The sequence below is a fragment of the Scyliorhinus canicula genome, chromosome 1, assembly GCF_902713615.1.
Source record: "Scyliorhinus canicula chromosome 1, sScyCan1.1, whole genome shotgun sequence".
In the NCBI taxonomy this organism is placed as follows: domain Eukaryota; kingdom Metazoa; phylum Chordata; class Chondrichthyes; order Carcharhiniformes; family Scyliorhinidae; genus Scyliorhinus; species Scyliorhinus canicula.
Window position 1 is genome coordinate 133,681,817 of NC_052146.1, and position 26,438 is coordinate 133,708,254.

General features: G+C 42.8%; 1 protein-coding gene across 1 annotated transcript; it reads left to right on the forward strand.

Moving 5' to 3' along the window:
• Positions 1-1,507: 1,507 nt before the first annotated feature.
• Positions 1,508-21,210, forward strand: LOC119967627 (UDP-glucose 4-epimerase-like). Its single transcript, XM_038800408.1, is given in 12 exon segments — positions 1,508-1,537; positions 2,274-2,400; positions 3,664-3,779; positions 5,632-5,653; positions 5,656-5,744; positions 8,578-8,754; positions 10,955-11,068; positions 18,223-18,289; positions 19,804-19,889; positions 20,115-20,192; positions 20,332-20,446; positions 20,637-21,210. Coding segments are annotated over 12 exon segments (1,089 nt in total). The 5' UTR covers positions 1,508-1,522; the 3' UTR covers positions 20,720-21,210.
• Positions 21,211-26,438: the final 5,228 nt, after the last annotated feature.

Here is a 26,438-nt window from a genome sequence, read left to right on the forward strand (position 1 = left end):
CCAGCTGTGTCTCCTTCACTTGCACAAAGCTAAATCTTAAAAGTTAAATCTTCCTTGTGGTTGAATGACTTGTCTGGGAGCAGAGTAATGTACTAGGAGCATAGGGAGAAGATGATACATTTAATGGTAAAAGAATAAATATGTTTGAAAGCTGTATAGATTGCTGGGGATAATCATAATATTGTTATTTTATTTGTAAGAAGTTTTACAACACCAGGTTAAAGTCCAACAGGTTTGTTTCAAACACGAGCTTTCGGAGCATTGCTCCTTCCTCAGGTGAATGGAGAGGTATGTGTACAGGTAAAATGTGTACAGTCCAAAGATGTGCGGGTTAGGTGGATTGGCCATGCTAAATTGCCCGTAGTGTCCTAATAGTAAGGTTAAGGGGGGGGAGTTGTTGGGTTACGGGTATAGGGTGGATACATGGGTTTGAGTAGGGTGATCATTGCTCGGCACAACATCGAGGGCCTGTTCTGTGCTGTACTGTTCTATGTTCTATAAATGTAAGCTACCGTATAAAAGAGTTTGGGTGAAAAGTTACACAGTAGTACAAAGGTGTACAAGTGCGCGGTAAAATTGCGGAGAGACTCCGACTAGGTGAACACAGACTGAGCAGGTCCAATGTAACAATGACTGCCCTGCGTTGCAGCTCCACCTGTGGCAAGAGGCTGGGATGTTTGGTGCATGCGGAGTAGGTGCTGTCCTCAATGCGCATGTGTAGAATAGGGGGAGGGGAGTTGCGCATGCGCAGTGTGCGGGAGAGGTGAGCAAGGTGAGTGGAGCTGCTGGGGGGGTTCGGCGGACTTTAACCGGAGGCCAGGCTCAGCATCGGTTACAGAGGCGGTGGGCAACTCGCGGAGTTCCCGCCCTCTCTGGACCGGGCTTCACCATCCATGCGGGTTGTTACCCTGTGGGTGTTTGGCGGAGCGGGCAATAGGAAGACGTTCACTGCCAAAGGGAGAGCGCGGCAGGGGAAGCTCCAGCTCCAGCTCCGCTCTCCAGGCACCGCAGCCGCGACACCTCCCTGTAGCTCTGCCCCTCAGCCTGGCTCCTTGTGCGCTGGTTCCGGCCACGTCGGTTGCTTCCTGGTGACTGGAGTTGCACAACGAGCCCATTCATTCCCAATCAGTGCTGGGCAGATAGACGGCGCTGGCTGGGAAGCTAACTGTGTCACCCAAATTGTGGCGTGAGAGAACTCGGGGGTCTAAGACGCCTTTCCAAAAGTTTATCATCAGGAAATGTGAGTAAGAATCTAAATTTGAAAGGATTGCTTGGGAAGAACATACATGGTTATCTGGGGAAATATATGTAGGTGCGGATCTTCACATGAACCTGGTTGCCTCTTTGTAGGTTGATCGCAGGCATATTTGACCAGTGAGATCAGTTGGAAGGAATGTGTTGCACAGCTAGTCGATCAACCTCTCTGAAGAAAGGCAAGTGTAGAAAGTGCCTTGTGTAAATCCGAGTTGACAATTCACTGACTCTTTTAAAGTGCTCCGGTTAAAGGTGTTTTTCAATCGGAATGGCTGGAGTACGGGTAAAGATTTAAAGTCCATTGTTTATGTATGTACGTTTTAAAATTACAAATCATGCTATTACTGTTATCCACAATTTATCAGTAAAGGAACAGTGGAGGGTCTCTAATCATTTGATTGCAGTGTTGGGAATGGTCAGTTCTGCAAATGTAAACCGCTTGAGACCCTCTTCTGTACTGTAAATTCTATGTAAATGCATTATTTTTTGCTACAAATGATACCAAAGCAAATATTTCATGTGCTTGACTAGTCAAAGCTTGAAAGAATTGATAGGATAGTAAAGTGGATGAGTTATTCTTAGTTCAACAGAAAGAGTGTGGGCATGTAAGGAAATTTAAAGCTATTGACAGGGGGTACATCAATTAAATTCTAGGTTCTATGTTGTAAAGTTATGAGTAAATGTGGATTTCCATTGATATATCAAAACTGAGGTTGCAATGGGTAATTGCATCCATGAAGACCTAAGATAATGAACTCAGAACCCCTAACCTATCCATTAGCATAGTTGTATGATTTTAAGATTATGATTGTATCATGGAACAAATCTATGACAGACTTCAATGTTTTAGAACCTTCTAGATTTCAGGAGTAAGCCATGACTAAGAGTCCATTCATCAACGGCTGTAGTTTGTGCCACTTAACAGTAACAAAAAAAGCATAAACTTTGGAAACCGAGAAACTTGAAACTTTTGCCAGTTAAAAATGTAACTAATTCTAAATCATTTTGATTTCTTATAGAAAATGACAACGCAAAAGATCCTAGTGACAGGTGGAGCTGGTTACATCGGTAGCCACTGTGTGATTGAGTTGATTAAATCAGGATATGTTCCAGTTGTGATAGACAACTTTCATAATGCAATTCGAGGTAGTTCTGTATTTCATTTATACTTGTTTTGTTGTATGAAACTTGTTCAAGCATCCATGTGATAGTTTATGCATTCCTATAATGTGGGAGATGTGGCAGCCAATTTGCACACAGTCTGGTCCCACAAACAGCAACGTGATAATGCCGAGGTAATCTGCCGGAATTCCTGAGATAACTCCCTTGTATTCCTTGAAACTCATGCCAGGGAATCTTCTACATCCACCGAAGGGGGCTGTCAGGACCTTTGTTTAATATCCCATCCAAAAAAGACACCTTCAGCAGCATTGCACTTCCTCACTACTACTGTGTGGAATTGTCAGCAGAGAATTTGTGCTGGAGAACAAAAGACGTTAGAGGCAATAATGCCCTCACTGCAGACATTTAATTGAAGGACCGTCAGAATCTACACGGTAATATAGGCGGTTCCAACTCCTTTCGCTTAAGAAATAAAAATTGTCGGTAGTCCGATTATCTCGTTTAACAATCCAAATAAGATTGGGCAGCACGGTGGCACAGTAGTTAGCACTGCTGCCTCACGGCGCCGGGGTCCCAGGTTCAATCCCAGCTCTGGGTCACTGTCCATGTGGAGTTTGCACATTTGCCCCCACAACCCAAAAATGTCCAGGTTAGGTGGATTGGTTGTGCTAAATTGCCCCTTGATTGGAAAAAATTAATTGAGTATTCTAAATTTAAAAAAAAATAAAAAAACAATACAAATAAGATAGTGACTTCCTTCTTGTATATAAGTATTGTATAAGGATTCCTCAGCACCCACCTCAACCCATGGCGGTGGTTCTATGAATGTGAAAAGACACAGCTACAATGAAGTAACATTTACAAACTGTTAGCAGTTATCTTGTGATCAGGTACAACGGGATTGGGGACGACACGGTGGTGCATTGGTTAGCACTGCTGCCTCACGGCGCTGAGGACCCGATTTCGATCCCAGCCCCGGGTCACTGTCCACGTGGAGTTTACACATTCTCCCCGTAACACCCCCACAGCCCAAAGATGTGCAAGGTGGGTGGATTGGCCAACCTAAATTGCCCCTTAATTGGGAGAAAAAGAATTGGGTACTCTTAATTTATTTTTTAAAAAAAGGTAAAACAGAATCAAACCACCATCCAACAGTTTGCAACCCTACGCCTGGTCAGCTACTTGCTTGATAAACCTTGCTGTTCCATCCAGGGAATGACCTTGTATGCTGGAGATAATCAGTCTACATAACTGGGAAAAGTTTCATGAATTTTATTTGTAATCCAGGTGAGGATGGAGTCCCTGAAAGTATACGTCGTGTCAGCAAGATCACAGGAGCTGACATAATCTTCCGAGAAATTGATCTGCTTGATGAATCTGCTCTGCATAATCTTTTCAAAGAGGTACCAATCTGAATCCAAATACTTAGCTTTTCCTCTCCTTTAGGTTTCGGTTGAGATTTAGCAGCATGTAACTATGTGGTCCAGCACTATTTGCATTGTCACTCAGATGGTCTGTTTCCATAACGCCATCCTCTCCCGCACATCAGCTGCTGAAATCCTCATTCATGCCAATATACTTGACTATTCCAATGCACTCCTGGCTAGTCTCCCATATTCTACCCTCAATAAACTTGAGGTTATCCAAAATTCTGGTATTTGTGTTTTAACTTGCATGAAGTCCTGTTCAACTATCTCCTGATGGTTCTCACTGACCTACACTAGCTCCTGGTCAAGAAATGTTTTAATATTAAAATTCTCATCACTGTTTTCAAAATCACTCCAATGGTCTTACCCCTCCCTATCCCTGTAATCTCTTCCAGCCCCACAATACGAGCTCATCTAATTTTGGCCTCCTGTGCATCCCCGATTCTAATTGTACCCTTGGTGCCTTCAGTTGCCTCAGCTCTAAACTTTGGAATTCCATTCCTACACCTCTCTACCTCACTTTTCTCTTAAAATAAATCTTAAAACCTAGCTCTATGATCAAGCTTTATATTGACCTAATATCTCTTTATGTAGTTTGGCGTGATGTTTTGTTTTCTAATGCTCCTGAGCAGTACCTTGGAGCAGACTTGATAGGCTGAATGGCCTACATCGACTACATCTTATGGATGTTTATTATGTTAAAGGTGTTATATGTAGATTGTTTGTGGGTTCGGAAATAACTTTCTTCACTAACGATTCCTTGGTTAAGATTGGTCAGTACTACAAAATCCAAACATTGGACGGAATTCACCATAAACTAATCATGGTGATGTCCTTCCTTCTACCCCCTCTCCCAAACTACAACTCATAAAGTGCCTCAAAAAACATTCTGATCACTGGAAGATTTGAAACTTGCAACATAGGGAGTTGGGCATAAACCTGTCATTATCATTTATGACCACGGTGATTCCATGAAAAATACTTAATTAGCAATAAAGTGTTTTGAACATCTGAAGATTGTGAATGGTTCCACATAAACACAAGCTTGCTCTTCGTATATATTTTCAGATACCTGCATGATCATATAAAAACCTTTAGCAAAAATACAGCTTTTCACACCCAGAAGGTCATGAATTTCAGCATATGGTTATTTTTTAAGATTGAAAACTGGTTTTGCCCTGGTTTAAATTTTAGTGCTGAGGACGCAGTGAATTACAGTGCTGCCCTTCCTGCTCAGGGACTTGGGTTTGAATGCACAGACATTTATGCAAGAAATTGCTCCTGTCTCCGACAGCTACAAGGATCTTAAATGTGTTTGTGCAATTGTGATTAAGTTATATTCATAGAATCCCTACAGTGCAGAAGGAGCCCACTTGGCCTGTTGAGTCTGCACCGACCCTCCGAAAGAGCACCCCACCCAAGTCCAACTCCACACCATCCCCATAATCCAACCTAGAGCCAATTTATCACGGCCAATCCACCTAACCTGCTCATATTTTGGACTGTGGGAGGAAAGCGAGCACCCGAAGAAACCCATGCAGACACGGAGAAAGTGCAAATTCCACATAGTTACCCGAGGTTGGAATCGAACCCAGGCCCTTGCCGCTGTGAAGCAGCAGTGCCAACCACTGTATTTGGAAAGGTCATTTCAGGCTTGATCTTTATACCAATTGAAAAGTTTCTTATTGTCTATTTAATCATTTTATTAGATTAAATTAATATCTCAATCCATTGTTTTATTTCAATTCCCATTCAGACTGGACTTGATGATTAGAACAATTGAATGCCGTTCAATTTTAGTAATTAGGGATGACATTTATTTTTTCAGCACAGTTTCTCAGCTGTGATCCATTTGCGGGTTTGAAGGCTGTCGGAGAGTCTGTCCAGAAGCCTCTTCTTTATTATAAAGTCAACCTGACAGGAACAATTAAACTGCTGGAGGTAAGTGTGCTGACGAAGGTGGCGAATCATTCATCTGTAAAATGAACCTCTGTGGGGGAAAGGAGATCATAGTGTTCACGGTTGTGTTGTTTTCTCTTCATTGCCCATTGATAATGAAAGTGTCAGCTATGAATTGATTCCAGTTGCAAGATAAAACCCAAACTTTGAGCATTATTCATTTCATAGAATGGTTTTATCAACACCCTGCCCCACTTTTCCTCTTGGAAAGTAATGGTTCCTGCTTTGGTGTAGCCTGTCCAGATTTGCTGGTGACACTAATTTGGTGGCACAGTAATGGTATAAATGGGAGTAGACATATGCAATGGGATATTAATAGATTAGGTGGGGCGGGCAAACTCTGGCAGATGAGTTCAGTGTGGCGAAATGTGAGGTCTTCCGCTTAGGACCCAAGAAAGAATATTTCATATTTCTTTGGGATTCACGTGCAGGCATCACTAAAAACCGGTGGACATGTACAAAAGCTGTAAAAGGCTACTTTTTCTCACGGAGGCTGAAATACAAAGAAGCTACAGCCCTGTTTAGACCCAGTCTAGAGCACTGCATCGGGTTCTAGGTGCTACTTCAAAGCAATATATTGGCCTTGGGAGAGATGCAGCGCAGTTTTCCGAATGCTACCGGTACAAAAATGGTTAAGTTCTGAGGACAGGTTGCATAGACTAGATTTGTATTCTCTCAAGTATGGAAGATTAAGGAGTGGTCTAATTGGAAATGTTTAAGATGATTAAAGGGCCTGATATGTCAGAGAGGGAGAAACTATTTTCCTTTCCTGGGGGATTCCAGAACAAGGGGGCATCAGTTTGAAGTTAAAGATGTGCCATTCAAGGGTGAAGTCAGGAAGAACCTCTTCATACAAAGGGTAGTTGAAAGCTTGAAACACTCTGCCCTCATAAAGGTCAATTTAGCGACTTAACTCCGTATTTAGATGTGCATACATAGAAACATACATAGAAGATAAAAGCAGATAAAGGCCATTCGGCCCTTCAAGCCTGCTCTGCCATTCATTACGATCACAGCTGATCATCAAGTTCAATACCCTGATCCCGGCTTAACCCTAAGAGCCATATCTAATTCCTTCTTGAAAATTACACAAAGCACTTGTGATCCCAAGGCATACAGTAAGAGTATAAATGGGAGTAGACATGTTGCAAAAGGATATTGATAGATTAAGTGGGCGGGCAAACTGTGGCAGGTGAGTTCAGTGCGGCAAAGTGTGATATCATCCACTTAGGACCCAAAAAAAATTTACAAATGTTTTTGTGACAAACGCGCAGAAGTCACTAAAAGCCGGTGGACCGCTGTGCACCAAAGTAGCACAGTTGCTTCACAGCTCCAGGCTCCCAGGTTCGATTCTCGGCTTGTGTCACTGTCTGTGCGGAGTCTGCGTGGGTTTCCTCCCACAGTCCAAAGATGTGCAGGTTAGGTGGATTGGCCACGATAAATTACCCTTCGTGTCCAAAAAGGTTAGGTGGGGTTAGTGGCTTGCGGGGATAGGGTGGAGACATGGTGTGCTCTTTCCAGTGCAGACTCAATGGGCCAAATGGCCTCCTTCTGCACTGTAAATTCTATGATTCTATGAAGGCTATGGGTAAGTGCTGGAAGATGGGATTAGAATAGTTAGGTGTTTGTTTCTGACTGACACGATGGACCGAAGGGCCTTTTCTGTGCCTCTAACTCTTAAACTGCAGGCAGTCCCCGACTTTACGATGTTTGCCTTATAACGAATGAAACGTTCGAACTTTAAAAATTGACACCCTCCTTCAAATATGCATGTTGATTTTTACTTCATGATGCCACGTCAGTCCACCTTTTATATTTTTACAAATATGATTTATTAATTTGATATGTTTTGAACAAGCCTGGGCAAGGTGAGAAACCTCCTGCCAAAACACCGGGGCCACCTGCACCTTTCACTCACTCCGCCGAAAGGGCGCTATGGTGAACAGCCGCTGTGGCCTGCCAGCAGAGTTCTGAATGCGTTGGAATTAACGTTAAGGTCTAAAACCTGTGGAAAATAAGGTTGCAGTTTGCCAGTAAAAATGCTTGCCTTTCCTCGCTGACGGAACCAACCCCCACTTTAACATTTATCTGGCGGGGAAATCGGTTCCAGCTTACAGAGTTTGACTTCCAGCACGGTTTCCAGGAACCAGTTGTGTTGTAAGTCCATGGACTACCTGTATATTTGGACTGCAATCATGCAGCACGATTTTCAACTGTTGGTCAATTAACTATCTGAAGTAGAGTTTGGTGTGATTGTGAATCAGTATCTAGAAACAGGTTTTAGTTGTCATAAATTAGAGGCAGATTTTTTACACAGAGAGTAGTGGGTGCCTGGAACTCGCTGCCGGAGGAGGTGGTGGAAGCAGGGACGATAGTGACATTTAAGGGGCATCTTGACAAATACATGAATAGGATGGGAATAGAGGGATACGGACCCCAGGAAGTGTAGAAGATTTTAGTTTAGATGGGCAGCATGGTTGGCACAGGCTTGGAGGGCCGGAGGGCCTGTTCCTGTGCTGTACTTTTCTTTGTTCTTTGTTAATGTGAAGGGGGAGCTTCAGGTGAGTTCTGATACAATTGCAGCCTTAATTCGGCATACTTCCATGAATCTCTAAAACTTCCAGGCTTTGTGTACACTATTTAACATGTTCTCATTGCATATTCTATTTTTGGGAATGTTTTGCCAATCTGTAATTTGCATATTAAAAGATTAGTAATGATAAACGATGTGCAAGTACGCCACCCAAAAATCTGTTAAAGTGGTCTTAAGATGTCCTGCTTAAGTGAACCTTTGTTTGCACTTTTATTGCTTTAGACAATGAGAACACACGGTGTTAAAGACATAGTTTTCAGCAGTTCAGCAACTGTATATGGAGATCCCAGTTACCTGCCCATAGATGAGGCGCATCCTGTTGGTAGCTGCACTAATTCTTATGGAAAAACGAAATACTTCATTGAAGAAATGATCAAAGATCTCTGCCATGCAGAAAAGGTATTTCTTTCTATTCTATGTGATTTGCACCTGTTTAGGTTGTCAGACTTGCAAGTAAGCTGCACCCTGTTAGGAAGACAAAGGTAGTTTTAAGGGATTTAGACTTGGATCGGTAAACATTAGAAATAAGGTATAGAAAGTGTGTTTAATTAAATATTTCTGTGCTTGGAAGGGCCACATCTATCATTAGATTTATGCTGGAAAAAGGTGTTTGTATGTTTGGGGATTGGTTCCAATTCCAACTGTGATTCTATTATGCTTAGAGATGGCTATGGGATGAAAAGTAAATAAATCAGCCGCAGTTGTTTAGCAGCTGAGGCCTTGTAAGGTATAGAAGGTTTTAAAGTTTTAGTTTAGCTGAATTTGATTGCAGCTGGAGATAGATAGAGAGAAGGCACCTCTCACAGCTCTGCTAGAAGCAATTCATTTAGAAGGCTAGAGGGGGGACATCTCTCAGCTTTGCTAGAAGAAACACCATATAATGGAGTAATGGTTAAGCAAACAAGTGCAGAGATCAAGTTAAGGAAACTAGAGAAATGAAGAGAGGTTTCCAAGAAGACTGAGGTTAAAAGTACTAGAATAGTTCAGTAAAGACAGAGTTGAGAAGAAAGCTGAGATGCCAGAAAGATATTTCAAGTAATTTTCAGGTTTGTGAGATTTTACTACAGCCTCTGGAAGTGAGTTGAAATAACTATCATTTGTTAAAAGTGGATTGGAAGCGTGGATTGGAAGCTTTGTTTAAAAGTGTCATTTGGAGAACCTGGACTTGATTTCTAAATGCAAACCACTAAGGGAAAGCATTATTATAATTCTTTTTAAAATTAAGGGACAATTTAGCCTGGCCAATCTACCTATCCTGCACATTTTTAGGTTGTGGGGATGAAACTCACACAAAAACGGGGCGAATATGCAAACTCCACACGAACAGTGACCCAGAGCCAGGATCGAACCTGGGACCTCGGCGCTGTGATGGGAAAGCAGTATTATTATGAGAGAAGATTTTAAAGCTTGATTTTTGGGAGTGGAGTTTGAAAACACTCATCTGACAATCATCTGGGGGATTTCTGAGTAGAAAACCATAGACGCTAACTTGTTCAGAGTAAAGTACATGTATTTGACCACAGCCAATCTGTGTGCTTAAAAGAGATTTTGTGTTAATGGAACCATTGTAGCTTAAGATGTACTTTGTAATCCGTGTTAAATCTTAAAACCGATATTTGTTTGCTAAAGTAAGGGGGAATAAAAGTATTGTATAATCCAATTTTTCATATTTAATGTTTCTTTTTCTTGCTGTTAAAACTAATTAGCAGTCCTCTAGCACTCCTCCATGATTTATTTTAACAAAGTAAAAGTTACGGTCTTTTGAGCCAGGACTTCATTCTGGAATCTTCCCGTCCAGTTGTAACATCAATTAGGATTGTAACAGTAGTGTTAATCAAATGCAACTGTAACATTGCCCAGGTTATTGAGATGTGTTCCAACTTGTTACCATCTCCGTAAACTGTTAAAGTTTAAAGAGAAATTCAAACACACAGTATTTAATTGAAAATTATGCCACAAGATTTCACATTTTTAAATCAAAATGAATTTTTATACAACCAAAACAAGCCCTGTGAATTTAACACTGTCTTAGGTAACTACTTTTCAGTAGAAAACACAACCGCAGATATTTTGGACTAAAATCCTCAACTCAATAATTTTCTCCCCTAGGCCTGCCCCCAGCTAGTCTTTGGCTACTTATCAGGTTCTTGATGGCCATCTACTTTCTTGGGACAAACTCCTGATTTTCCACACTTGCCTTGTAAGGCCTGGGAGTTTTCGGCTTGAACCTGAGCTTCACTTGCAATTCTTGCGCTGAGGTTTGAACATAAACGTAGAAATTAGCTCAATTCTCCTTATCCACATCTGTTTCACAGTCCATGGCAGACGCTGTTTCTGTCCGTCCGGTTTCAAGCTGAACTGCTTGTTTTCACTGAGGGTTTCGCAAAGTTGGATTTACCCTATTTGTCAAAAACCTTGTGAATTATATAGCAATATCTCTGTTTTAAGATGTATTGTTGCAAAGATTTCTTTATAACTGTGGAATATAAATTCCTAGTGTCATGATTTTTCAAATTAAGCATGATATTCAAGTATTGTTCTCAGATGGCTTTGAGTCTCTGGTTTATGGTGGTGATTAACAAACTTGTGGTCCATTTAGGATTGGAATGCAGTTTTGCTTCGATACTTCAATCCTATTGGGGCACACGAATCAGGAAGAATAGGTGAAGATCCGCAAGGTATTCCCAACAATCTGATGCCATACATTTCACAGGTAGGTAAAAAATAAAAGGTTTAAAACAGGATGTGAGTACAGTGGGAAGAAAGTGACAAATTTCTCCTTTGAAAAGCTACAACATGTTGCTCATGACTTCCTCCTAATAGAACTACAGATGTTGTATAATTATTGCCCAAGCCTTAACTTTTAGCAGAGGTCCTGAAACCCTTCAATGCTTCCTGTGCACTTGGTTGATTTTAGTTTGGGTACGCATTTTTAATTTGGAGGATTTAATCATGGAGTTGGTCGCTCATACCAGTTTTCTAACTGCCCTCTTGGCTTCATTATTTGGATGTTAAAATCTATTTCCCTAAATAGATCACGGAGTGTGGATGTCACTGACTAGGCCAGTATTCGTTGCCCATCCCTAATTGCCCTTGAGAAAATGGTGCTCAGGTGCATTCTTGAACTTCTGCAGGCCTTGTGGTGTAGGTGCACCCACTGTGCTGTAAAGAACGGAGTTCCAGGATTATGACACAGCCAAGTCGAGATGGTGTGTGGCTTGGAGAACTTGCAGGTGGTGGTGGTGTTCCCATGCTTCTGCTGCCCTTGTCCTTTTAGGCAGTAGAAGTCATGGGCTTGGACGGTGCTGTCGAAGGAACCTTGGTGAGTTCCTGCATCTTGTACATGGTACACACAACTGCCACAGTGCATCAGTAATGAAGGGAGTGATTGTTGAAGCTGGTGGATAGGGTGCCAGTTTAGGACTTGGCCAGTTCATTCTATAGTGATTCTACCAAATCTTTCTAGGTGATGAACATTGAAGTTCCTCGCCCAGAGGACATTCTTTGTCCTTGCCACCTTCAGTACTTCCTCTAGTTTGGTGTTCAACATGAAGGAGTATTGATTTATCAGCTGAAGGAGGTGGTGGTAAGTGATAATCATCAGGACATTTCCTTGCCCATGTTTGGCTTGATGCCCTGAGACTTTGAGAAGTCTGGACCTCATGTTGAGGACTCTCAAGGCAATTCCTTCCTGCCTGTATGTCAGCCGCCAGCTCTGGTGCTCTGTCCTGCCAGTGGCACAACATATACCCAGGGGTGGTGATGGTGGTGTTCAGGATATTGTCTGTAAGGTATAAATCAGTGAGTATGACCATGTCAGACTGTTGCTTGACTCGTCTGGGACAGCTCTCCCAATTTTTGCACAAGCAAATGTTAGAAAGGAAAACTTTGCAAGCTCGATAGAGATGGATTGGATTGGATTTTGGATTTTGTTATTGTCACGTGTACCAAGGTACAGTGAAAAGTATTTTTCTGCGAACAAATCAATAGATCATTAAGTACATGAAAAGAAATGGAAATAAAAGAAAATACATAATAGGGTAACACAAGGTGCACAATGTAACTAGATAACACCGGCATTGGGTGAAGCATACAGGGGTGTAGTGTTAATGAGGTCAGCCCATAAGAGTGTTGTTTAGGAGTCCGGTAACAGCAGGGAAGAAGCTGTTTTTGAGTCAGTTCATGCGTGTTCTCAGACTTTTGTATCTCCTGCCCGATGGAAGAAGTTGGAAGAGTAAGTAAGCCGGGTGGGAGGGGTCTTTGATTATGCTGCCCGCTTTCCCCAGGCAGTGGGAGATGTAGACAGAGTCAATGAATGGGAGGCAGGTTTGTGTGATGGACTGGGCTGTGTTCACGAGACTCTGAAATTTCTTGTGGCCTTGGGCCAAGCAGTTGCTATACCCTGCTGTTATGCAGCCAGATAGGATGCTTTCTATGGTGCATCTCTAAAAGTTGGTAAGAGTTGATGTGGACATGCCGAATTTCCTTAGTTTCCTGAGGAAGTATAGGCACTGTTGTGCTTTCTTGGTGGTAGCGTCAATGTGGGTGGACCAGGACAGATTTTTGGAGATGTATACCCCATGGTATTTGAAACTACTAACCATCTCCACCTTGGCCCTGTTGATGCTGACAGGGGTGTGTACAAAAAACAAAAGAACAAAGAAAAGTACAGCACAGGAACAGGCCCTTCGGCCCTCCAAGCCGGCGTCAACCATGCCGCCCGTCTAAACTAAAATCTTCTACAATTCCGGGGTCCGAATCCCTCTATTCCCATCCTAGTCACGTATTTGTCAAGATGCCCCTTAAATGTCACTATCGTCCCTGCTTCCACCACCACCTCCGGCAGCGAGTTCCTGGCACCCACTACGCTCTGTAAAAAAAACTTGCCTCGCACATCTCCTCTAAACCTTGCCCCTCGCACCTTAAACCTATGCCCCCGAATAATTGACCCCTCTACCCTGGGGAAAAGTCTCTGAATATCCACTCTGTCTATGCCCCTCATAATTTTGTAGACCTCTATCAGGTTGCCCCTCAACCTTCTTCGTTCCAGTGAGAACAAACCAAGTTTATTCAACCGCCCCTCATAGCTAATGCCCTCCATACCAGGCAACATCCTGGCAAATCTCTTCTGCACCCTCTCTAAAGCCTCCACATCCTTCTGGTAGTGTGGCAACTAGAATTGAACACTATACTCCAAGTGTGGCCTAACTAAGGTTCTATATAGCTGCAACATGACTTGCCAATTTTTATACTCAATGCCCCGGCCAATGTAGGCAAGCATGCCGTATGCCTTCTTGACTACCTTCCCTACCTGTGTTGCCCCTTTCAGTGACCTGTGGACCTGTACACAAAGATCTCGCTGACTTTCAATACTCTTGAGGGTTCTACCGTTCACTGTATATTTCCTACCTGTATTAGAACTTCCAAAATGCATCACCTCACATTTGTCCGGATTAAACTCCATCTGCCATCTCGCCGCCCAAGTCTCCAAATGATCTCAATCCTGCTGTATCCTCTGACAGTCCTCATCGCTATCCGCAATTCCACCAACCTTTGTGCCGTCCGCAAACTTACTAATCAGATCAGTTACATTTTCTTTTTTTTTTTAACAAACTATTTTATTGAGGTATTTTTTGGCATTGGAAACAGTTACAGATAACAGAAATATGCAAACATCAACGTAAAAACTAATACTTCAATCAAACCATAATGCACATACCCGCTCCTCTCCCATAGACACTACCTGCCTATTTATCCCTCCTACTCTACTCAGTTACATTTTCCACCAAATAATTTATATATACTACGAACAGCAAAGGTCCCAGCACTGATCCCTGCGGAATACCACTAGTCACAGCCCTCCAATCAGAAAAGCACCCTTCCATTGCTACTCTCTGCCTTCTACGACCTAGCCAGTTCTGTATCCACCTTGTCAGCTCACCTCTGATCCCGTGTGACTTCACCTTTTGTGGATAGAGTGGACGTTCAGAGACTATTTCCTCGGGTGGATGTAGCTGTTACAGGGGGCATAACTATAAGGTTCAGGGTGAGAGATATAGGAGGGATGTCCGAGGGAGGTTCTTTACTCAGAGAGTGGTTAGGATGTGGAATGGACTGCCTGCTGTGATAGTGGAGTGTGACACTTTAGGAAATTTTCAAGCGGTAATTGGATAGGCACATGGAGCACACCAGAATGACAGAGAGTGGGATAGCTTGAATTTGGTTTCGGACAATACTCGGCACAACATCGAGGGCCGAAGGGCCTGTTCTATGCTGTACTGTTCTATGTACTAGTCTGCCATGATGGACTTTGTCAAAGGCCTTACTGAAGTCCATATAGACAACATCCACTGCCCTACCTGCATCAATCATCTTTGTGACCTCCTCGAAAAACTCTATTAAGTTAGTGAGACACGACCTCCCCTTCACAAAAGTGTGCTGCCTCTCGCTAATACGACCCCTTGCTTCCAAATGGGAGTAGATCCTGTCTCGAAGAATTCTCTCCAGTAATTTCCCTACCACTGATGTAAGGCTCACCAGCCTGTAGTTCCCTGGATTATCGTCACTACCCTTCTTAAACAAAGGAACAATATTGGCTATTCTCCAGTCCTCCGGGACATCACCTGAAGACAGTGAGGATCCAAAGATTTCTGTCAAGGCCTCAGCAATTTCCTCTCTTGCCTCCTTCAGTATTCTGGGGTAGATCCCATCAGGCCCTGGGGACTTATCCACCATAATAGTTTTCAAGACGCCCAACACCTTGTCCTTTTGGATCTCAATGTCACCCAGGCTATCTACACATCCTTCGCCAGACTCAACATCCACCAATTTCTTCTCTTTGGTGAATACTGATGCACCTTTGCTGACCCTCTTGCTTTTTATGTACGTGTCAAAAGCCTTGGGATTTTCCTTAACCTATTTGCCAATTACTTTTCGTGACCCCTTTTATTCTCCCGACTCCTTGCTTAAGTTCCTTCCTACTTTCATTATATTCCACACAGGCTTCGTCTGTTCCCAGCATTCAAGCCCTGACAAATGCCTCCTTTTTCTTTTTGATGAGGCCTACAATATCCCTCGTTATCCAAGGATCGCGAAATTTGCCATATTTATCCTTCTTCCTCACAGGAACATGCCGGTCCTGAATTCCTTTCAACTGACATTTAAAAGCCTCCCACATGTCAGATGTTGATTTCCCCTCAATCACCCGCCCCCAATCTATGTTCTTCAGTTCCCGCCTAATATTGTTATAATTAGCCTTCCCCCAATTTAGCACATTCACCCGAGGACCACTCTTATCCTTGTCCGCCAGCACTTTAAAACTTACTGAATTTTGGTCACTGTTCCCGAAATGCTCCCCGACAGTACTTTACTTCCTGAAGTCAATGACCAGCTCTTTAGTTTTGCTGGCATTGAGGGATAGATTGTTATCGCTGCACCACTCCACTGGGTTCACAATCTCCCTCCTGTATTCTGACTCGTCGTTATTCGAGATCTGGCTCACTATGGTCGTATCGTCAGCAAACTTGTAGATAGAGTTGGATGGTGTGGGTGTGCCATTGTTGTTTTTGGTACTTGGATTGATGCCGGGTTGTCTGTCTGGTTTCATTTCTTAACTTTTCTGTAGTGGTTTGATACAACTGAGTGGTTTGCTAGGCTGCTTCAGAGGGCATTTAAGAGTCAACCATATTGCAGTGGGTCTGGAGTCACATGTAGGCCAAACAGGTAAAGACAACGTATTTCCTTCCCTAAAGTGAACCAGGTGGGTTTTTATGACAATTGACAGTGATTTCATGGTCACGATTGCAGAGATTAGCTTTTAATTCCAGATTAATTCATTGATTTTGAATTCCACCAACTGATGGGATTTGAATCTGTATCACCAGAGTATAAGCTTGGGTCTCTGGGTTACTCATCGAGTGACAACACCAGTAAGATTTCAGTACCAGAATAATTGAGGGGGAAGTTTCAGCCCACCTCAAAGTTTGCAATGATTTACCACAGCAGTTGTTGAGGCTTTGACTGTGGCATACTCCCACAGAGAATTTGATCAGCATTTTAAGAAACATGTCAGCATATATGAGGCAAGAGCAGAGAAATTGGATTAAAGTGGGCAGCTCCAGTTCAAGGGTTTATGTAAGCACAGGCACAGAGGGTTGTGTCTATAATTTGGTGAATAACTCCAGTCTGCCAATAAAGTGTTATGTTCTTTTCATTTTTCTGAGATGTAGGAGTGTTCAAAGTTCCTCCTTCCTATTCCTGTACTCCACACTATCTGGAGTATTTCCCAATCACATGATATTGCAACTGAACATGTCACGAGCTCTATAATTGTCAATCTTTACCACAGCTATGAATAGTGGTGAATCTTTGACCTCTTAAATGAGTCCTATTTAACAAAGGTATTGGGTGTTACCACAATTTAAATTACATGTTGTGTCAGTAGCCACCTTTGGTCAACTGGCAGTCATTTGGCAGTGACTCACCAAGCAAAATAATCCTGCCAAAGAAGTTGCCAATGTGTGAATTTTACAAGAGAGAAGCAGGAAGTGTCAAGCTAGTATCAGGACTTCGGTGACAGCTTCTGTGTAGGCGATGTTTTCTCTTCGGCCCGCCCACCCCGGATCACTCAAAGGAAGAAGCCTGTCCTCAAAACACAATAGGTGGAAGGGCCCTTTATTTTCGTTGATGTGCTCTGTTCTGACTCAAGAACTTTTGAAGCTCTAATGTAAAGAGTGAAATGATTCTGTTCACTACCTTGTCTCACCTCAAGTGGTGAACAAAAGAAACATCGACTCACAAGAGCAGCCTGACTATGATGGTGTTAATTTTTGTTACTTTTATGACTAGCACCACCCCTTCTGCTGAGGGACACTGGGTGTTGCTGAGTATCTCTTTCATTCAAAACTGAGAGCTGATGATATCTGCAGCTTGTTCTGTGTCCTGAGTCAAGTGAGGGATCAGATGTTATTCAGTCTCGCTCTGTGACACTTTCGCTTGCTGCACTGCAGCACATTTGGTAACTTGTTTTAATAATGTGTTCATGCATTAATACAGTGCCAGCCTTCTGTCTTGTGTCCAATTCATTTTTTTTCCAATTAAGGGGCAATTTAGATGGCCAATCCACCTACCCTGCACATCTTTGGGTTCTGGGGGCGAAACCCACACAAACACGGGGAGAATGGGCAAACTCCACACGGACAGTGACCCAGAGCCGGGATCGAACCTAGGACTTTGGCGCCGTGAGGCAGTACTGCTAACCCTGCGCCACCATGCTGCCCTTCTGTCTTGTAAGATGATGGTTCGCACTGTGGTGCTCAGCTCTGTGTTACGCCTGCCTCTTGTGTTGTTAACTCTGCAGTGAAACTGGAGCATCCACTCCAAGGCACAGGTCTGGGTAAAATTTATGGATGCTCTGGGCTGTTCACATGTTAGGGTTGCCCTCTCTACCTCCTTGGTTGAGTCCAAATTCATTAGCCTTCAAGTCTCCCGGAAATTTGGTTAATGCATGTCTGAAGCCAAACCTCCTCTGAGTTCCTTTGCAGCTTTAACCTCTGGCCGTGAGGGACTTAGTTTCTCTGTGTCCACACAAGGAGGTAAAGCTGAGGACAACCCATGGAGAGGCTGACGGGGACAGGCTTACACATTTGGCGCCTTTTTTTGTGTTGCAGCTAGCCAGTGGTGTAGACTGGCAATGAGAAGTAAACTAACACACAAAAGCAGAATGCATTTGAATTCTCTTCGCCTACATCAACCTGTTGGATCACATACACTAATAATTCAACTGTGATCAGCAGTAACACAAAAATCTTCAACCTTTTCGTAGAAGCTGCATCATGGGTGTTGCTAAATGTTTGACTTCCTTCTCAGGTTGCTATTGGGCGTCGGCAGTGTCTGAATGTTTTTGGAAATGACTATGAGACGTGTGATGGCACAGGTAAGATCACTCCACCATGTGGCTCATGATTCAATTATACACCGAGCAGCATGCTGACACAAACCACACGCTCCAAAAGGACATGGTGTATGGCATTGGGTTTACACACTCACCAAGAAGGTGACTTCTCCTGATTCCTGGAGTCCATAAACGTAAATATTTATCCGTAACACAAAGTACAAAAGACAGTGCTGAGCAACACATAATTACTGCCGTTGGAGTTTGGAGTCCTGTTCGCTTCTTCAGCTTTGGAAAATTTCAGCTATACCTTTCCTACCTTGTACAAAATATCTATTTAAAATTGGGCAAGTTTTGTTTAAAACAGAGTAAATGCAGACATGTGCCCTTAAATGTTTGAGGGTTCTCAAAAAATTTTGGGAAGGGAGAATAAAGTGATTCACTAATGGATGTCACTCAAAGTAAGATAAACATCTTCTGAGACTGGGGTGTGTGGGAGTGTGCTTTCTGTTCCAAGTGTGTTTCTTGTATTTTGTACCTCCAGTGTATTGTTCATTGGGGAAGTGCCCGGAAGCAGCTCCATTGACTCTACTTGATCAAATAATCATGATATTTCCACTGAAAGCCTCTGATATTTATTTACATTGATCCACTCCTGTGTGAACACACGCTTGCCCAAGCGTCCTGCATTTAAACCCCTATTAGCTGGTATGGGTTTATGTTCAGAGGAGCTGCAGAGCCAATAGGTTCTGCGAATAAGGCAGCATGGCAGAAGAAAATAGATGACTTTCTATTACCACCAGTGGTGGTGCAGTATTGTCTGAGATGCAGCTAGAGAACAATGTTGAAAATGGAAAGTTAGCTTTAAAAGACTTTTTTCCTTTTTCAACATCGTTCTCCAGCTGCATCTCAGACAATAATTCTAGGGTGTGCTGGAGATGGTCTTACGCCAGACTTTTCACAGACAAATGTATTCTGCAGGTTTTTGGCTTGGCAACTCGGGACAGTTTAGGTATATGTTCTTGGTAATCAGGGCCTGTATATTATTTGCAATCAGAATGCCGCATTTGCACAAAGGCAAATATATGTGAGAAAACCATAAAGGTTAATGCCTCCTGACTTATAATAGAGTATAGGAATAAATAGGTTAAGATGAATTTGGAGAAGGCAATTGTTCTGCAACAATTAGAATACTGTGCATTTTTGAGTGAAAAGCTGTTTAAAGCTATAGTATAGCAGCTTGGAATCACCTGGATGATGCCAAGATGAGGTACAAGTTGAGATGCTGATTACAGGGCTATGGGGAGGAATTTGGGCAATAGTGATAGTTTTTGATGGCTCTAAATGATAGGACGAATTGAACTTTTTTGTGCTACAAATGTCTAGTCTAAAGTACTGGTAAATGCTATGTACTACAGCGAATGCTTTTCTAGGTGTATTGATGAGCATAACCATGATGCAGGAAACAAACTATCCTCATTTCTAGGAATATGAGTTGTTTATGGATCTGAATACACATGATTGCGGGCAAATAAGAGCTTTGTCTTGCTGTTTAGGTGTCAGGGATTACATTCATGTTGTGGATCTTGCAAAGGGACACATTGCTGCACTGAAGAAGCTTAAAGAGAGATGCAGCTGCAAGGTTTGTTATTAAAAACTGCACCCTGGGTAGCTTTCACTTGCTCTGCAAGACTATTGCCTCTGCTGCCTTTTACAATTTTGAGTTCCGTGCTTCAAATCTTTGGTATATTTTCTACGTCCTTTTTCTCCTATTCTCCCAAGACTTTCTGTCCTTTTTCAGCACTATATAACTTAAACCAAGACCATCTGTTTTCACAATACCAGTTATATGGCTCTCTCTGTTCAGGTGTATAATCTTGGTACTGGAACAGGTTACTCTGTTCTACAGATGGTAAAAGCGATGGAGAAAGCTTCTGGAAGAGAGGTATGTGTCGATAATCATTCAAGGAGTTTCTGTAATGCCACCTTTTGGCTAGGCTGAGAATTGATTAGCCAGATTAATTGATCCATTTTTGAATCACTGACTAACAGAAAAATCTTGGTTTTCTCCTTATCTTCTGCAGATTAAATATCAGATTGTTTCGAGGAGAGAAGGAGATATTTCTTCTTGCTTTGCTGATCCAACTCTTGCGGAGAAGGAGCTTGGATGGAAGGCGCAATTTGGGATTGACAAGATGTGTAAGCACTCTTGTGTAATAAAATGCCTGGGGGTTTAATGTCATTTTGATGTTTTGTGTTAAAGCAACATTTTAATTTGGTCTTGGGTAGTTAAACTGTGTTACTATTTTTCTTGTCAGTTTTAGAGCTGTACTGTAGTATTGTTGAATGTTGGACTGTACATTGAGTTTTATTATTCTTTGTATTTTAGGTCAAGATTTGTGGCATTGGCAATCCCAGAATCCTTATGGCTTCGGCAAGAATGAAACACCAAACGCAACATCTAACAGTTGATTATTTTTAGAAAACAAGAATTTAAATCTTTCATAAAACTTTTTTGTACTAGCCCAGTGTGCAAATCGCCAGTAATGAAATACAAGGTAGTTTTTTTAGGTATCCGTAATCTGTTCTGGTGGTGGATGATGGTTGAAAACTATGTCAGCATAATCAGTTCAAAATAGGAAAATTATGAGCACTAGTGAATTCTTTTACAATTTACTGTAATATGTCAGATTTTAGAATTGAAATTCATGAAGCAGTTTAAAGCTCAGTGAAATTGGTTAAGTGACTAATTTCTTTCACCAAGATTGGCTCGGGCTTTCTTGTTGACTGAAGTTTAAGCTCTTTAGAAATGTGACCAAATCTTTCGTTTGTAATTCTTGAGTAACTTCTATATCATTTAAATCTATATATACACAACACAGGCTGGGTACAGCTCTTGCATTTGAAGATTTTATACTTTAGAGCAATACCGCAGAAATAAATTAACGCTATGTGTTTTGGTATGTGTGCATGTATGAAATTTATTTTCAACTTCTGACGTGGAAAAGTTTGTTCGTAGTTACACACTCTGCCTTTGTTGTAATTTGAGTTGATACCAGGGTTGTTGAAGCATTTTTATATTCAAGAATCAGGCAAGACTTTTTCAAGGTTAAAACAAGCAAGTGTTAGTTGCAGATTGGTAGCACTGGAGACCTCTAGTCGATTGATAATCATACCTGCTGGTTGAGAACAGCGACAGTGAAGGAACGGTGATATATTTCCAAGTCAGGGTGGTGAGTGACTTGGAGGGGAACCTCCAGGTGGTGGGGGTCCCAGATACTTGCTGCTCTAGTCCTAGATTTGGAAGGTGCTTTCTAAGGAACCGTGGCAAGTTAAAGCAGTGCACCTTGTAGATGGTGTACCCAGCTGCCACTATTTTTTCGGTGGTGGAGGGTTTGAATAGTTGCGGAAGGGGGAACAATCAAGCGGGCTGCTTTGTCCTGGATGGTGGTGAGCTTCTTGAGTGTTGTTGCACTAGCTGCACTAATCCAGGCAACTGGAGAGTATTCCATTACACTCCTGACTTGTGCTTTGTAGATGATGGACAGGTTTTGGGGGGGTCATGAGGGGAGTTACTCCGCAGAGGATTCCTGGCCTTTGACCTGCCCTAATAGCCACAGTATTAATATGGCCAGTCTAGTTCAGCTTCTGATCAATGGTAATCCTCAGGATGTTGGTTGTGGGGAATTCGGTGATGATAATGCCATTGAATATTAAAGGGCTGTGGTTAGATCCTCTCTTGTAGGAGATGGTCATTGCCTGGCACTTGTCACCCCAAGCCCTGGTTATTGTCCAGGTCTTGCTGCATTTGGACATGGACTGCTTCATTATCTGAGGAGTTGCAATTGGTGCTGAACATTGTGCTGTCATCATTGAACATCCGCACTTCTGACCTTATCATGGAAGGCAGCTGAAGATGGTTGTGCCTAGGACACTACCCTGAGGAATTCCTGCAGTGATGTCCTGGAGTGGAGATAATTGACCTCAACCACAACTATCTTCCATTGTGCCAGATATGACTCCAACCAGCAGAGAGTTTTCCCTCTGATTCCCATTGACTCCGGTTTAGCTACGGCTCCTTAATGCCATACTTGGTCAAATGCTGCCTTGATGTCAAGGACAGTCATTCTCACCTCATCTCTAGCATTCAGTTCTTTTGTCCATGTTTGAACCAAACCTGTAATGAGGTCACGACCTGAATGTGTGGCGGAATCCAAACTGAGCATCTATAAGGTTATTATTGAGTAAGTGCTGCTTGATAGTATTGTTAATGACTCCTTCCATCACTTTGATGGTGGAGAGTGGATTGATAGGGTAGTAATTGGCTGGGTAGGATTTGTTCTGTTTTATGTATGCAGGACACACCTGGGCAACTTTCTACATTGCCGGGTAGGTGCCAGTGTTGTAGCTGTACTGGAACAGCTTGGCTAGGGTTGTGGCAAGATCTGGAGCATAGGGTCTTCAGTGCTCTTGCCAGGATATTGTCAGAGCCCACAGCCTTTGCAGTATACAGTGTCTTCAACCGTTTCTTGATATCACATGGAGTGAATCGTACTGGCTGTAGACTGACGTCTGTGATGTTGGGGAGATGGATCATCCACTCGGCACTTCTGGCTCAAGACTGTTGTGAATGCCTCAGCCTTGTCTTTTGCACATATGTGCTGAGGTTCCCATTATTTGAGGATGGGGATAATATTTGTGGAGTCTTCTCCAGTGAGCTGTTTAATTGTCCAACACCATTCATGGATGTGGCAGGATGACAGAGCTTAGATCTGATGCATTCTATTACTTGCTGTTTGACACACGAGTCATCCTGTGTTGTAGCTTCACCAGGTTGACACCTTATTTTTCGGTATGGCTGATGTTGCTCCTGGCATGCCCTCCTGCAGTCTTCGTTGAACTAGGGTTGATTCCCTGGCTTGGTGGTAATGGTAGAATGGGGGATATGCCAGGCCATGAGGTTGCAGATTGTGGTTGAATACAATTCTGCTGCCCCTGATGGCCCTCAGCACCTCATGGATGCCCAATCTTGAGTTGCTAGATCTGTTCGAAGTCACGTAGCATGGTGATAGTACCACACAACAGCCAACAAGCATGTACCACCACCTTATGGGCAACTCTGGTTGGGAAAAAAATGCTGCCTTCGTAAAGCAAACCCATAGCCCAAGAACGAGTAGGTGCAGCATGCTTTGAAATGCAGCTGGACCTCATCAACTATCCAAAATGTAGAAAATAGGAGCAGGTTGGGCCATTCATTACTTCTAGCCTGCTCTGCCATTCAACATGATCATGGCTGGTCCTCTGTCTCAATGCTGTAGATCATAGAATTTACAGGCAGAAGGAGGCCATTTGGCCCATCGAGTCTGCACCGACTCCTGGAAAGAGCACCCTACCCAAGGTTAACACCTCCACCCTATCCCCATAACCCAGTAACCCCACCCAACACTAAGGGCAATTTATCATGTCCAATCCACCTAACGTGCACATCTTTGGACAGTGGGAGGAAACCGGAGCACCCGGAGGAAACCGGAGCACATACAGGGAGGATGTGCAGACTCCACACAGACAGTGACCCGAGCCGGAATCGAACCTGCGACCCTGGAGCTGTGAAGCGATCGTGCTATCCACAATGCTACCGTGCTGCCCTCCGTACTCCAACCTTCTCCACATACCCCTGGACACCTTTAGTGTCCAGAACCTTTTCCTTCTTAAATGATTTGGCTTCCACAGCCTCCTGTGGTAGAGAATTCCACAGGTTCACCACCCAGTTACAGGCTTCAACAGAAGTGAAATATTCCCATTGCCTCATGTTATATGAATGAGTGGTGATTAGAAAAAGCAGGTATAAAAGCTGACTCCTTGAGTCTCCTGGAGCCATTGCCATTACAGCTAGCACAACTGCCAGCTGCAGTGCAACAATCCAGTCCCTTGTCATTTTTTATCCAATAAACATCTCAATGCATGGTGTGGGAAGAAAACTGGAATTTCAATACACAGTGGGAGACCAACCATCACTGCAGATCCAATTTTGGCCATATTTGCTCATCTCCAGCAAGGCAGTGCTTCCAATCAAGATGTCCAACCTTTGTTCCCTCAAATCCAAGGAGCAGAGACTTTATCATAACCAGCATAAAGTAGGCTTAGCCACATCACCTCCAGACCTTTTTCTCCTCTACCAAAAGCTGTCTACTACTTTAAGACTCTCCTAGATGTCATTGATAACCCTGAGTTTATTTTCCCTCTTTCTAACTTTTTCCTTAAACTATAATTCTTCTGGTTTTTTTTTTCCCTTCAATATATAAATTCAAGGCATTTATGGATTTCTTCATTAGCAAGACCTAAGCCATCCATTCAGTTGCCCCTTTGTGAGTTCTCCCATTTCCTTTGACCAGAAAGCCAAACCACCCAATCTCACTTCAGCTCCAGTCTTGGACCTTTTATCTGTTTCTAAAGTTTATTTCCCATCGCTGAGTCAAAATCCTGGAACTCCCACTCTGACAACATTAGGTGTACCTACTCTGCATGGACTGCAGTAGTGCAAGAAGGCAGTTAGGGGTGGGCAATAAATACTGACCTAGCCAGCAATGCTCACCTCACCTCTCTGCAAGCTTATCCTGTCATGACGTTTACTCCTGCTCCCTCAAACCCATTCCCACTAAACAACTTGAACTTGCCTTGCTGACCACAATGCTGGCTGGCATTGTAAACATTCCCCTCTTCATAAAGAAACATGGGGCGAGATTCCCTGGCCTCCCAGGGGTGTCTTTCGACAGCAAGAGGTGGCCCACCATTGGCCAGTAGAGAGATCTTCTGGTCCCAGTGCTGTCATTAGGATCTCCCATTGAGGGTGTGCCAGCAGCCGGACTGGAAGATCCTGTCGGCCTGAACAGCCGGAAGATCTTGCTCGTCATCTCAATCACTCTCTTCTCATTGATCTTGTTGCCAAATTCCATTTCCTCTTCAAGATTTCTGAATATCTAGTCAACTCTCAGATCGTGTCCATCTCTGCTCCAGCAATATGCTGTAGACTGTACACAGAACAATGCTTTTTGCTGGACCTCACTAGAAGTGACAATAAATTAAAATGTGTTGTGATTATGCTCATCCAACAACACTCACCACAATCAAATATAGCACTCTGTGATGTTCACCTTGCTGTATTATGTTTCTTCCTGACCCTCAATCTCTCTGCAGCCTAATAGATGGTTCACAAATGATCCAGCTCAGTCAAACCTTTAAAGATAATGTAATTTGCTTTCTTGAAAATTCAGGAATGAAATCTGACAAAACTCAGTGATGAGGTATAGACCTATTTAATGGCACAGAAATCTTTAGCCTGAATAAGTAAGTGCATGCAGTTAGGTCACGCTATTCAAAGGAGGTTCCATTCCTGTGAAACCTTGCAACAGGCAAAATCATGAACGATGAATGCATTTACAATCATAGAATCCCTACAGTCCAGAAGGAGGCCTATCGAGCCTGCACTAATCCCCAAAGAGCACCCTACACAAGCCCACTCCACTACTCTATCCCCGCAACTTCACCTCAGGGCAATTTAGCATGGCTGATCTGTCACATTTGGGCGTGGAGGTGGATAATTATCAGGAATTAAATTGCAGCAACAAAGAGCACCCATGTACAAACATCACACGCCCATTGTACACTTTCTACTGCAGGAAAGTAGTAATGGACACCTTCCATTTTCCTCATTTAGGCAGTTTTTCTTTTTTCAGCATTTTCGAAAGATAGCTTCATTTTTAATACTGCAGATAAATTAACATTTAGGCCGACAGTGGTTGAACTGATTTACAAAGACTTTTGCGCGGATAAACAAATTTGCAAACAAGGAAGTCGCAAACCGAATCCAGAAATTACACCTCCAATGTAATCGTATATAGACTTCAAATTAATGCAGATTTCAATGCATATTAAGCATGATAGTTAAATATCTAACTGCAATCTAGATTATAAACTATTTCCTGCTTAGGAACATAGGAAGAAGTGTAGGCCAATCAGCCCGTCAATCCTGCTGCATCATTCATTACAATCATTGTTGATCTATCCTGTCTTTTGCTTTAAGTATGTTGTAGGTTTCAATGGCTTTTTTGAAACTCTAGAGAATAGAGATCAAAATTTCCCAATCTCTTCAAAAGACACCCGCCATTCCTGTTACAAGTCTGGTGAACCTTCG